At 43.5% G+C, this 12,350-nt stretch overlaps 1 protein-coding gene across 1 annotated transcript in view; it reads left to right on the plus strand.

Moving 5' to 3' along the window:
• The window catches only part of TSFM (Ts translation elongation factor, mitochondrial), a gene marked incomplete at its 5' end in the record, with an annotated part of 14,713 nt that extends 2,363 nt beyond the window's left edge, over nucleotides 1-12,350 (plus strand). The window contains 3 exons of the mRNA XM_021714388.1: nucleotides 2,033-2,155; nucleotides 8,946-9,033; nucleotides 11,442-12,350. Of these exons, the coding sequence (XP_021570063.1) occupies nucleotides 2,033-2,155; nucleotides 8,946-9,033; nucleotides 11,442-11,848 (618 nt within the window). The remainder of the gene's footprint in view (nucleotides 1-2,032; nucleotides 2,156-8,945; nucleotides 9,034-11,441) is intronic.

Genomic DNA, 12,350 nt, shown 5'->3' on the forward strand with positions numbered 1-12,350 from the left:
CCAACTAAAAAAAAAAAAAAAAAAATTTGTTGTAGAGATGAGGTCTCACCAAGTTGCCCAGGCTGATCTTGAACCCCTGGACTCTGGCGATTTTCTCACATCTACCTCCCAAAGTGCTGGGATTACAGTTGTATGCCTGGTTGCCCCTTTGCATTCTTAAAGAAAAGATCTGTTTGAGAACCATAAAGAATAGTTGAGCTAAACTCACAAAACCTCCAGCTGTGGATTCATTTAAGTATAGAAATGCCTAGTGTGTTGAGAAATGGCCTGCAGTCTAGAATATTACTCCCAAATGTGAGTCTGGTGCAGCCGTACACCTCGTTACTGATAGTTTTCTGGAGCAGTTAGATTGGAAAGCTAATATATTAACTCAGTCACAATTCCAGACGTGAATTGACATCTTTGCAAATTCTGTCTCTGAATGCTGCAACGTTGTCATATATGTGCATTACTATATTTTGCTTGAAAATGAATATGTGAGGCAAGGAGAGAAAGTTAATTGAGATAATTGTCTGATGTTGACTGTGCAATGTTGTTATTGATTTATGTAGTGGGTAAAAATTGCAAGTTGGTCATTATTTTCTTGCAATTAGTATTGTATACTTGTATTTTGATATTTCAGGACTTTTATACTTCAACGTTAAAAATAATTTACCATAATTATGGAAAATGAAGAAATATATGCTGATGAGATTTCCAAGGTCGAAGGTGAATCCAGTGAACTTATTAGTGATAGTGAGACACACAGTGATGTAATGATGCAATGTAAATGAAGAAATATATATATAATATATATTCGGTTTATAATCTAAATAAAAATACCAATTACAGAATGCTAGAGTGGTGTCTGAGGCAAACACTGGATATGTCTGCAACTTTCAGCTGTATTGTGAAGAAGGTAACAATTTAGAAAAGACCCTTTCACTTGTGCTTAATGACAAGTTTGTGGCAACCAGCTTCAGATTTTTAAAAAATTTTCACCTGCTTTCAGTATTAGGAAAGTGAAAAATTTGTCTATTGCGAATGTGTTAATTAGTGGGTTTTTTTTTGAGTTGGAATCACTCTGTTGCCCAGACTGGAGTGCATTGGCACACTCATGGCCATCCCCATGTCGCTCTGCTGGGCTCCGGCGATCCTTCTGCCTCAGCCTTCCAAGTAGCCAGAACTATAGGTGCACGCTATCATGCCCGGCTAATTTTTTTTTTTTTTTTGAGTTGAAGTCTCACTCTGACACCCAGACTGGAGTGCGGTGGCCGCTCCCAGCCACCACAGCCTCGACCTGTTGGGCTCCGGCGATCCTTCCGCCTCAGCCTTCCAAGTAGCTAGAACTACAGGCGTGTGTGCTACCACGCCTGGCTAATTTTTTGATATATTGTAGAGATGAGGTCTCGCCAAGTTGCCCAGGCGGGTCTCGAACCCGTGGACTCAGGCAATTTACTCACCTCGGCCTCCCAAAGGCACGGGATTACAGGCTGAGCCACCGAGGCCGGCCTTTCTTTTTTTTTTTTTTTTTTTTTTTAATTGTAGAGATGAGGTCTCAAAGTTGCCCAGGCTGATCCTGAACTTGCAGCCTCAGGCAATCCACTTGCCTCGGCCTCCCAAAGTGCTGAGATTATTGGCTGAGCCACCAAGCCCATCCTATCAGTTGTTGAATAGAGAGTAGCTGATTTAGAGGAAGCTTGGGAGCCATAATTGGTGAAGAATCAGATATGGACTACTTTAGAGTGAGAGAAGGTATAAACAAGCAGAAGTGGTTTGGAGCTGGAGGACGTGCACGCAGCCACAGGGCAGAGGTGAGCTTGAGGCCTTCCGGACATCGTCAGACCACCTTCTGAATGAGCAAGCCATTACCAACTCGCCAGCCCAGTGGGGGTCACTTCATTTTATTTCTGGCCACAAGCCGGGAGAGGAACTGCAACTTTAAAATAAAGGGGTCGTTTGTTTTGGGGTCTGAGTGTACAGCATGTTTTATCGATGTATCTTGCTTTACTCTCCAGCCAGCTTTTGTGGCAACATCAATTTGTTCCCACAGGTGAACTGTGAGACAGATTTTGTTTCCAGAAATTTAAAATTTCAGCAGTTGGTACAGCAAGTAGCCCTTGGAACCATGTTGTATTGTCAGAGCCTAAAAGATCAACTTCCCACATACAGTAAGGTGAGTTGGGGGTTTTCTCTGGCATGCTGAATTTATTCTCTCTTAGGATCTGTTCTTCCTTGTTTAGATATTTTCATGTCTCATTCTCTTCCTTCACATCTCTTCTTTTTTTTGAGTCTGGGTTTCGCTCTGTTGTTCAGGATGGAGTGCAGTAGCATGGTCATTGCTCACCACTGCCTCAACCTCCTGGACTCAGGCAGTTCTTCTGAGTAGCGGAGACTACAGGCGTGTGCTGCCATACCTGGCTACTTTTTTTTAATTTTTATGGAGATAGAGTCTCACTATGTTGCCTAGGCTGGTCTGAAACTCCTGGCCTTAAGCAGTCCTCCTGCCAAAGCCTCCAAAGATGTGAGACACTGTGCCCAGCCTTCACATCTCTGCTTAAATACTGTCTTTTTAGACAGAAGTGTCTTTCCTCCTATTACTCTGTCCCCTCCGTGATTCTGCTTCATTTAACATTTTTTATCACAGTGTTTTGTTTTGTTTTGTTTTGTTTTGTTTTGAGTTGGAGCCTCGCTCTGTTGCCCAGGCTGGAGTGCAGTGGCATGCTCCCAGCCACCGCAGCCTCAACCTGCTGGGCTCCAGCAATCCTTCCACCTCAGCCTTCCAAGTAGCCGGAACTACAGGCGTACGCTACCACACTTGGCTAATTTTTATTTATTGTAGAGTTGAGGTCTCGCCAAGTTGCCCGGGTGGGTCTTGAACCCGTGGGCTCAGGCAATCCACTTGCCTCAGCCTCCCAAAGTGCTGGGTTTATAGACTAAGCCACCGAGTCCGGCCCATAGTGCTTATATTACGTTGTTATTTACTTGCATGTTGTCTGACTTCCCTAGTAGAATGTAAGCTTTGTGAGGTAGAGAGTTTGTCTTTTCACTACTGTATTTTGCTGAAAGAGAATTGGGCCCAGTACTTAGTTGGAGCTTAATCTTTGCTGAATAAATGAATGAGTGAACGACTGTGGGGTGGAGTCAGCCAAATCACGTGAAGGCTTAGAGTTCAGAAATCTGGAGTGGCCTGAGGAAAGGATTTTTAAACAGAGAAATTAGACAAAGGACAGCTGAGGAGAGAAACTTGTTCTTGTCTGTAGGAATTACATCATTCTCCCTCTGAGTCAACCTTATTGTCAAGGCAAACATGAAACAACAACCACTCAGAGCATTTTTTTTTTTTTTTAGTTGGAGTCTTACTCTGTATCCAGGCTGGAGTGCAGTGGCACGCTCATGGCCACTGCAGCCTTGACCTGCTGGGCTCAGGAGGTCCTTCCATCTCAGCCTTCCAAGTAGCTGGAACTTCAAGCACATGCCATCACGCCTGGCTAGTTTTTTTAAATTTATTTTAGAGACAAGGTCTCACCAAGTTGCCCAGGCTGGTCTTGAACCCCTGGGCTCAGGCAATCCTCTCGTCTTGGCCTCCTTGCTGGGATTACAGGCATGAGCCACTGCACCCGGCCTTTTTGTTGTTGTTGTTGAGTCGGCATTTCATTCTCACCCAGGCTGGAGTACAGTAGCACAATCACAGCTCACTGCAGCCTTGACCTCCTGGGCTCAGGTGATCCTTCTGCCTTAGCCTCCCAACTAACTGGGACTACAGGTGCCTGCCACCATGCCTTGCTATTTTTAAATTTTTTTTGTAGTGACGAGGTCACACCATGTTGCTCAGGCTGACCTCAAGCAATCTTCCTGCCTCGGCCTCCCAAAGTGCTGGCATTACAGGTGTGAGCTACTGAGCCCAGCATTTTTTCTTCTTATTTATTTTTTTCTTCAAAGATTGCTTGGTGAGTGTTAATTATTACTGGCATTGAATAGTCATACTATGTGAGAAACAGTGTTGAGATTATTTTTTAGAATTTTTCTGAGCAAATGAGTCACTTAAACTAGAAATCGTGGCTTTGATCTTGCCAGTTAACTCCTGTCGTCTTTATCTAGATTCGCCATTTGTTACCGCTTGGCTGTGTTGGCTTCATCCCTTTTTTGTATACATGTTACTGTGGTCACTCTTTTTGTCCTTTTGTGAGTATGTTGCAGACATCAGGATCTTTTATTCCCTCATCATGTGTCTCCTAAACACAAAGACAATCTCTTATTTAACCGCAGTACAGTGATCACATTTAGGATATATATACTTTTTTGCTCATAAAAGATGCCAACTTAGGGAATTTTAACAATGATACAGTATTTTTATTTATATTTTAAATTTATTTAAATTAAATTTATATTTTCCAATTAGCAATTTTTCTTGTGATCTGGGATCCTTTCCAGTATAATATGTTGCATTTAGTGTCAGGCTTATTTTTATTTATTTATTTTTTTAGACATGGGGGTCTCAGTATGTTGCTCAGACTGGTCTTGAGCTCCTGAGCTCGAGTGATCCTCCCACCTTGGCTTCCCAAAGTACTGGAATTACAGGCATGAGCCACCATACCCAGTATCATGTCTGTTTAGTCTCCTATGTTCTTCAGCCTTTATTTCTGTTTTATTATGTTGACATTTTGTAAAATTACAGGATAGTTCTGTTGAATGTCTTTTAGTTTGGTTTTGCCTGATGTTTCTTTTCTTTTGAGTTGAGGTCTCACTTTGCTGCCCAGGCTAGAGTGCAGTGACATGCTCATGGTTCATTGCAACCTCATTCTCCTGGACTCTCAGCCTCCTGAGTAGCTGGGACTACAGATGCACATACCACCATGCATGGCTAGTTTTTTTAAAAAAATGTTTTATAGAGACGAGGTCTCCCTTTGTTGCCTAGGCTGGTCTCAAACTCCTGGGTTCAAGTAATCCTCCTGCCTCCACCTCTCAAAGTTCTGGGATTACAGGTGCGAGCCACTGCTTCTGGCCCGATGTTTCTTCATAATTAGACACAGAATATAGATTTTTTATTTTTTTATTTTTATTTTTTTTAAGTTGGAGTCTCACTCTGTCACCCAGACTGGAGTGTAGTGGCTGCTCCCGGCTGTTGCAGCCTCAACCTGCTGGGCTCCGGCAGTCCTTCTGCCTCAGCCTTCCAAGCAGCCAGAACTATAGGCGCGTGCTACCATGCCCAGCTAGTTTTGATTTATTGTAGAGATGAGGTCTTGCCAAGTTGCCCAGGCGGGTCTCGAACACTTGGGCTCAGGCAGTCCACTCATCTTGGCCTCCCAAAGTGCTGGGATTACAGGCTGAGCCACCGAGCCTGGCCAGAATATAGATTTTTGTTGGAATATTAAACAGTACTTTTCACCAGGTGTGGTGGCTCATGCCTATAATCCCAGCACTTTGGGAGGCCAAGGTGAGAGGACTGCCTCAGTCCACGGATTTGAGATCAGCCTGGGCAACTTGATGAGACCTCATCTCTCCAATAAATCAACAAATTAACCGGGCATGGTGGCGTGTGCCTGTATTTCCAGCAACTTAGAAGGCTGAGACGGAAGGATCTCCTGAGCCCAGTAGGTGGAGGCTGCAGTGGCCATGAGGATGCCACTGCGCTCCAGCCTGGGTGACAGAGTGAGACTCCAACTCAAAAAAAGAAAGAAAGAAAACTAACAAACAAAAAAAACAGTTTTTTTCTCAGGACATCATACTAGGAGGCACATGATGACTGTTGGTCCTATTGTTGATGATGTTAACTTTGATCTCTTTATTAAGGTAGCATTTGAAAGGTTTCTCTGCTATAAAGTTGCCAGGTTCTTCATTGTAATTAACAAGTCATCTGTATGGGAGATTCTTGGAGACTGAACATCCAGTGCCCTAAAGGCTTTTGCCTAATGCTAGTTTAATCCACAGATGAGTCTTATCAGGATCATTTATTACTATGAAAATTGCATAATGGTTTTTCTCTTGACATGTGTTAGTTTTATTACTTGGTATTCTATTGTTAGAAAGACGTTTCCCTTCTTCCCCTTTATTTAGTATTAATGTTGACTCATGGGTTCTTATTTTGTACAGTGGGTTATAATTCATTGTCTAGATCATTATTCATTTGGATACTCAAGTTATCTGTGGATTTGACCACTTCAAGCTGATCCTGTGCAAGCTGACTAGTGTCCTTTTGCTGTGTCCTTACCATTTTCCGAGTATTTTCTTACTTTTTGGCATAAGAAGATATTTTGGGTTTATGTCATATTTCTTTTCCCCAACCTTGGAATGGGCCACTTTTTCAAGGAGTCCTTGTCCCTTTTAGTTGGGGGAGTGGTCTTTTTTTTCTTCTTTTTTTTTCAGAGTCTCACTCTGTTACCAAGGCTGGAGTGCAGTGGTATGCTCATGGCCAATGCAGCCTCAACCTGCTGGGCACAGGCGATCCTTCTACCTTGGGAGTGGTTTTTAGAAATCAGGATTTGGGCATTGGGCATGCTACTGAGATATCATTGTTTCTTTGTTCTTTCAGCAGTCAGAGTGTGCAGGTGCTTGTCAGTTCTAAATCCAGCACTGTAGGGTTCTTCATTTTCCTCATTCTGTTTTTGTATCTTTTCTCATAATGGGAACACTAGCTCTTAGCAACTTCAGTGTGTTTACTTATTTATTCAGCGTTACAGTGTATATATGTGTACAAAATTGTTTCAGAGTTTCTATACCTGACCACTGCAAATATCACAACCTCTGAGGAGTTTCAGATTTCTCTGTAGTTCTTTTTGGCTGTACATTGAAGATATGTGGTCAAATGACTATATTCAAAGTTATCTGGATTAATTTTTCTTTTTTTTTTCCTCCCATTCTGGGAGATTTATGTTATTCATTTGAAATACAGTTGGAGTCTTATATTTCTGTTTAGTCAGTATTTATTTTCACCTCAAATCCTTTTTGTGTTATTTTTGAGCCAGGCACGGTGACTCACGTGTATAATCCCAGCACTTCATGAGACAGAGGCAAGAGGATTGCCTGAGCCCAGGGATTCGAGACCAGCCTGGGCAACTTGGCGAGAACTTGTCTCTACAATGAATCAAAAAATTAGCCAGGTGTGGTGGTGTCTGCCTGTAGTTCCAGCTACTTGGAAGGTGGAAGAATTGTCTAAGCCCAGCAGGTTGAAACTGTAGTGACTGTGATCGTGTCACCGCACTCCAACCTAGTTTACAGTGAGACTCTGGCTCAAAAAAATTTTTGGAATATGTAAAACATTAACAAAGTCCTAAATGTTAAAACTGTTAAACCACAACAATAAAAGAGGTCTACTCACTCAGAGAAGGTCTGCTACCTCTTCTTTCCCGTCTATCCCACTCTCAGCTATTCTTGTAGTAACCAGCATCACTGATTTGTGACTAGCCTTTTAGTTTTTCTTTTTGCAAAAATAAGCATATTGATAACAAATACTTCTTTCTTATATAAATGGTGGTATAATATGCATGTATACTTTTAATTTGCTTTTTTTTTTTTTTTTTTGAGTTGGAGTCTCACTCTATCGCCCAGGCTGAAGTGCAGTGACATGCTCACCGTCATTCCAGCATCAACCTGCTGGGCTCTGGCGATTGCCTGAGTCCAAGGGTTCAAGACCAGCCTGGGCAACTTGGTAAGACCTTGTCTCTACAATAAAAAGTTAGCCGGACATGGTGGCATGCACCTGTAGTTCCAGCTACTTGGAAGGCGGAGGCAGAAGGATTACCTGAGCCCAGCAGGTCAAGGGTCGAGGCTGCAGTGGCCATGAACATGCCATTGCACTCCAGCCTGAGTGATGAAGTGAGACTCTGACTCAAAAAAAGAAAAGAAAAGAAACAGTTACTCAGTGAGTAACCTTGTGCCTATGTCCTTTTGTACTGTAGGAAGTATATCATCAAGGTAAATTCCTAAAATTAGGATTACAGGGTCAAAAGATAAATGTATACATAGTTTTCTTAGGTACTGTCCAGGTCCCCTCCATTGGATTTGCGCTCTTTTGCCTTCCCACCAACAATCTGCGGGTCTCCTAGCTTTAACCTTTTATAATCATATGAAAGTATTGTTCCTGATTTCTAGGAAATGATATGCTGCAAAGTTAGTGTGGAGGATGAAAGTGGAATGGAATCAGGGTGGTGCAGTGACAGAATTAAAAACTTGTGAAAGTTTTTAACATCCTTGCCTAATGAAAAGATTATCTATTTATATGAATTTATCTTGGATCATTTTCTTAGAAATAGGCTATTTTGGCCAGGCTCGGTAGCTCAGTCTGTAATCCCAGCACTTTGGGAAGCAGAGGCGAGTAGATTGCCTGAGCCCATGGGTTTGAGACCAGCCCGGGCAACTTGGCGAGACCTCGTCTCTACAATAAATAAAAAATTAGCTGGGCATGGTAGCATGCACCTGTAGTTCCGGCTACTTGGAAGGATCGCTGGAGCCAACAGATCGATGCTGGGGTGGCTGTGAGTGTGCCACTGCACTCCCACCTGGGTGACAGAGTGAGGGTCCAACTCAAAAAAAAAAAAGAGAAATAGGCTATTTTTTTCAGTAGTTGCCATGGTAAGTTAAAAGAGAAAAAAATAGAAATAGTCTATTTTTGCCTATTTTCTTTTTTTTTTTTTTGAGTTGGAGTCTCACTCTGTCGCCCAAACTGGAATGCAGTCGGCCACTGCGGCCTCGACCTGCTGGGCTCCAGTGATCCTTCCGCCTCAGCCTTCCGAAGTAGCCGGAATTACAGGCGCGTGCTACCACGCCCGGCCGATTTTTTGATTTATTGTAGAGATATGAGGTCTTGCCAAGTTGCCCAGGTGGGTCTCGAACCCGTGGGCTCAGGCAATCCACCCACCTCAGCCTCCCAAAGCGCGGGATTGCAGGCTGAGCCACCGAGCCCAGCCTGTTTTCTTAATAATTTGAATAGTGCAGGACTGTTCATGTTGTTTTCTTTGTACATTTAGGGCTTCTTGAATTCTTCTGAGCTTTCTGGACTTCCAGCTGGACCTGACAGAGAAGGGTCACTCAAGGATCAGTTGGCCTTAGCAATTGGTGAGTATTTGTAAGGACTGGACCTTTTGGTGTCTGGTGTTTCTCCAAATCTAGGTCAACAATGACAAGCTCATGTGCCCATAAGCATCAGATAATGTGGAGGTGAGAGGCAGTTTGGTGTCAGAGAGCGGTGGGCTTCCTGAAGAGCTCATACCCTGCAGGAGGGGCCTTTACTGAGCTCTTGCCAATTGTTATGTTGGGAGAATGGAGTCCTAGGGTCATCAGAATTTCTAAATTCCTTAAAAATTTTTTGATTTGTATGCAAATATCATGGTTTTTAGCTGTTTGCAACATGAAAGTTATTTTCATCACTGTGCCAACAAGACAAAGCATATCTATAGGCAAGAGATGGCCCCTTTGACTTCCAGTTGACTAGCTTTGTATATGCTATAGGGAAAGCAGTACATTAAAGATTGTTTCACCTTTATATAGGGTTCCAGGACAATTTAGGCACATCATTTTTAGGAATTTGGTCTCTCTTTTCAAAGATTCTAGTTGTGAATGTGTGAAGATAAATTCTTTTAGAGCCTACTGTCTGTGGGAACCACATCTGGATCATTGCGTGGGACTGGTGGGGATTTTGCTTTCTTCCTAAGTGTCCTTGAAGGAGAGAGGGTGATGGGGATGGGATTGGAGCTTGCTGAGAAATTACTGCTCATCTTAAATTTCCAGTTAAGGCATCAATTCTGTTTTTATCGGGTCATCTTATAGTATCTATGATGTTTCAGTGAGTCATGGATGAGAAATCAGACAACTGTGTAAGGGGTTTATTAAGAAATTCTGGAAGAACTGGGTGTTTCATCTGTCAGTTTCTGGGAATAAATTGGGTAGACGTTTTGAGTTATTTTGAAATTTGTTTTGGTTTCTGGATTCTCCCTTTTTGTGACTTTTAGATATAACTATGGCTAGTCCAGACACATTTACACAGACCCTTTTGTTTATTCCTACCTTTTGGCTTATTTAGACTTCTGTTAGAAGTGAAGAGCATTCTGAGAGAAAGTGGGAAATCGCAATCTGTTTTTGGTTCCCATAAATAACTCTGAAAATGGTATCTTTTCATTTTTGATGAGAGGAAGTTGAAACTATCAGATGACGGGGGTTTTGGATTTTCTGGGGCTTTTAGTTGCGGACTTTTTTCCTGATGCAAAGAGTAGTCAGGAGTTGTCTGTGTCACTTATGGTGGTATTTGGGAGGGATGGTAATTTGGTGGGGAAAAGCACTTAATTGCTTCGGAGTCAAGAGTTGAGTTTTAATTCCAGTTCTGCCATGTTTTTTTGGATTAATTACTTAAGTTCTGTAAGCCTAAAGTTTTTGTTTTTGTTTTTGAGTTGGAGTCTCACTCTTTCACCCAGGCTGAAGGTCAGTGGCACGCTCCCGGCCACTGCAGCCTCGACTGCTGAGCTCAGGCGATCCTTCCGCCTCAACCTTCCAAGTAGCTGGAACTATAGGCATGCACCACTACGCCTGGCTAATTTTTTGATTTATCGTAAAGATGAGGTCTCACCAAGTTGCCCAGGCTGGTCTTGAATCTGCGGGCTCAGGCAATCCTCTCACCTCGGCCTCCCAAACTGCTGGGATTATAGGCGTGAGCCACCGCTCCCATCCAGCCTGAGTTTAATGTAATAATAACAGCTAGCATTTGAGTGCTTGCTATGTGCCAAATACTATAGTAAGTGCTTTTGCATATATTGCTTATTTTTCCCAATAACTCTGAAAGGTATCATCTCCATTTTACAGATGAGGAATCTAAAGCTTGATCAATGAGTAAATGAGACACTTGCCCAAGGTCATATCACAGTAATTGACAGAACTGAGACCTGAGTCATGTGACACTGCAGCCTGTGTTTTTTTATTTTTATCTTTTTTTGAGTTGGAGTCTCACTCTGTCGCCCAGACTGGAGTGCAGTGGCCGCTCCCGGCCACCGCAGCCTTGACCTGCTGGGCTCCGGCGATCCTTCCGCCTCAGCCTTCCGAGTAGCCGGAATTACAGGTGTGCACTACCACGCCCGGCTGATTTTTTTATTTATTGTAGAGATGAGGTCTTGCTGCCCAGGCGGGTCTCGAACCCGCAGGCTCAGGCAATCCGCTCACCTCAGCCTCCCAAAGGCGCGGGATTACAGGCTGAGCCACTGAGACCGGCTGTAGCCTGTGTTTTTAACTCCAAGAGCACCTGGTGCATGGCGGGTGTCCATGAAGATCACTCTCCAGTTCCCCCACCCCCGCCTCTCCCCATACGCCTTTCTTCCTCTTTAAGCAGAAACTGAAAATGGTGTCTCTCCGTCTCCCTGCACATCCAGCGTAAATGGAGAGGGACTGTCTTCCAAACTTGGCCACTTCTGTGCATATTTTGATAACAAACATTCATCATTCTGGTGGTATGTGAGTTTTTGTTTTTGCTTTTTTTGTAGGGAAACTGGGAGAAAACATGACCCTTAAACGCGCTGCATGGGTGAAGGTGCCATCTGGGTTCTACGTTGGCTCTTACGTCCATGGCATCATGCACAGTCCCTCCCTGCACAACCTGGTGCTGGGGAAGTATGGGGCCCTGGTCATCTGTGAGACATTCGAGCAGAAAGCCAACCTGGAGGACCTCGGTCGCCGCCTCGGGCAGCACGTGGTGGGCATGGCCCCACTCTCTGTCGGCTCCCTGGACGATGGGCCTGGGGGAGAGGCAGAGACCAAGATGCTGTCCCAGCCATACTTGCTGGACCCCTCCATTACCTTGGGACAGTATGTACAGCCCCAGGGCGTGTCTGTGGTAGACTTCGTGCGCTTTGAATGTGGAGAAGGTGAAGAGCCAGCAGAGGCCGAGTAGGTTCCAGAGGCTTTGGCCCAGGAGGAATGTTTTTGGCTCTGGACATCATGAAAAAAGAAGTTATTTTCTAAGCCTCTTCAAACCTAGAATTTATTTTTTGTTTGAGTTTATAATAAAATTGTATGCGTCATGGGTAGTTACTAAATACAATCATTATATAATAAAAAGAGCAGAATTTTTTCCATGTTTGTATAATACCAGGTTTAGCTTTTTTGTGCATTAGGTGTGACAGGCTTTTAAAACAACAGGCAGGCCTTATGGACGTGTCGGGCAGTGGCTTGGAGAACAGGCAGCAGTAATTCCACATGGATGTACTGGGGTGTCCTTGAGACCTCTGACTCGCACGTTCTGTCTTTCTCCTTATGTGACTTAGCACTCTTAATCTGCTTTTGCTTTGTGACAGTTTAGGCTATGCTTCTACCCTGGAACTTCCCTGGTTACATTACTTCTGCCATATGATTTCATTGGAATTATTAATTCAAACAGAGAATTATCTGGGAAA

Source organism: Carlito syrichta, unplaced genomic scaffold, assembly GCF_000164805.1.
Source record: "Carlito syrichta isolate Samal-C Ts95f unplaced genomic scaffold, Tarsius_syrichta-2.0.1 Scaffold95871, whole genome shotgun sequence".
In the NCBI taxonomy this organism is placed as follows: domain Eukaryota; kingdom Metazoa; phylum Chordata; class Mammalia; order Primates; family Tarsiidae; genus Carlito; species Carlito syrichta.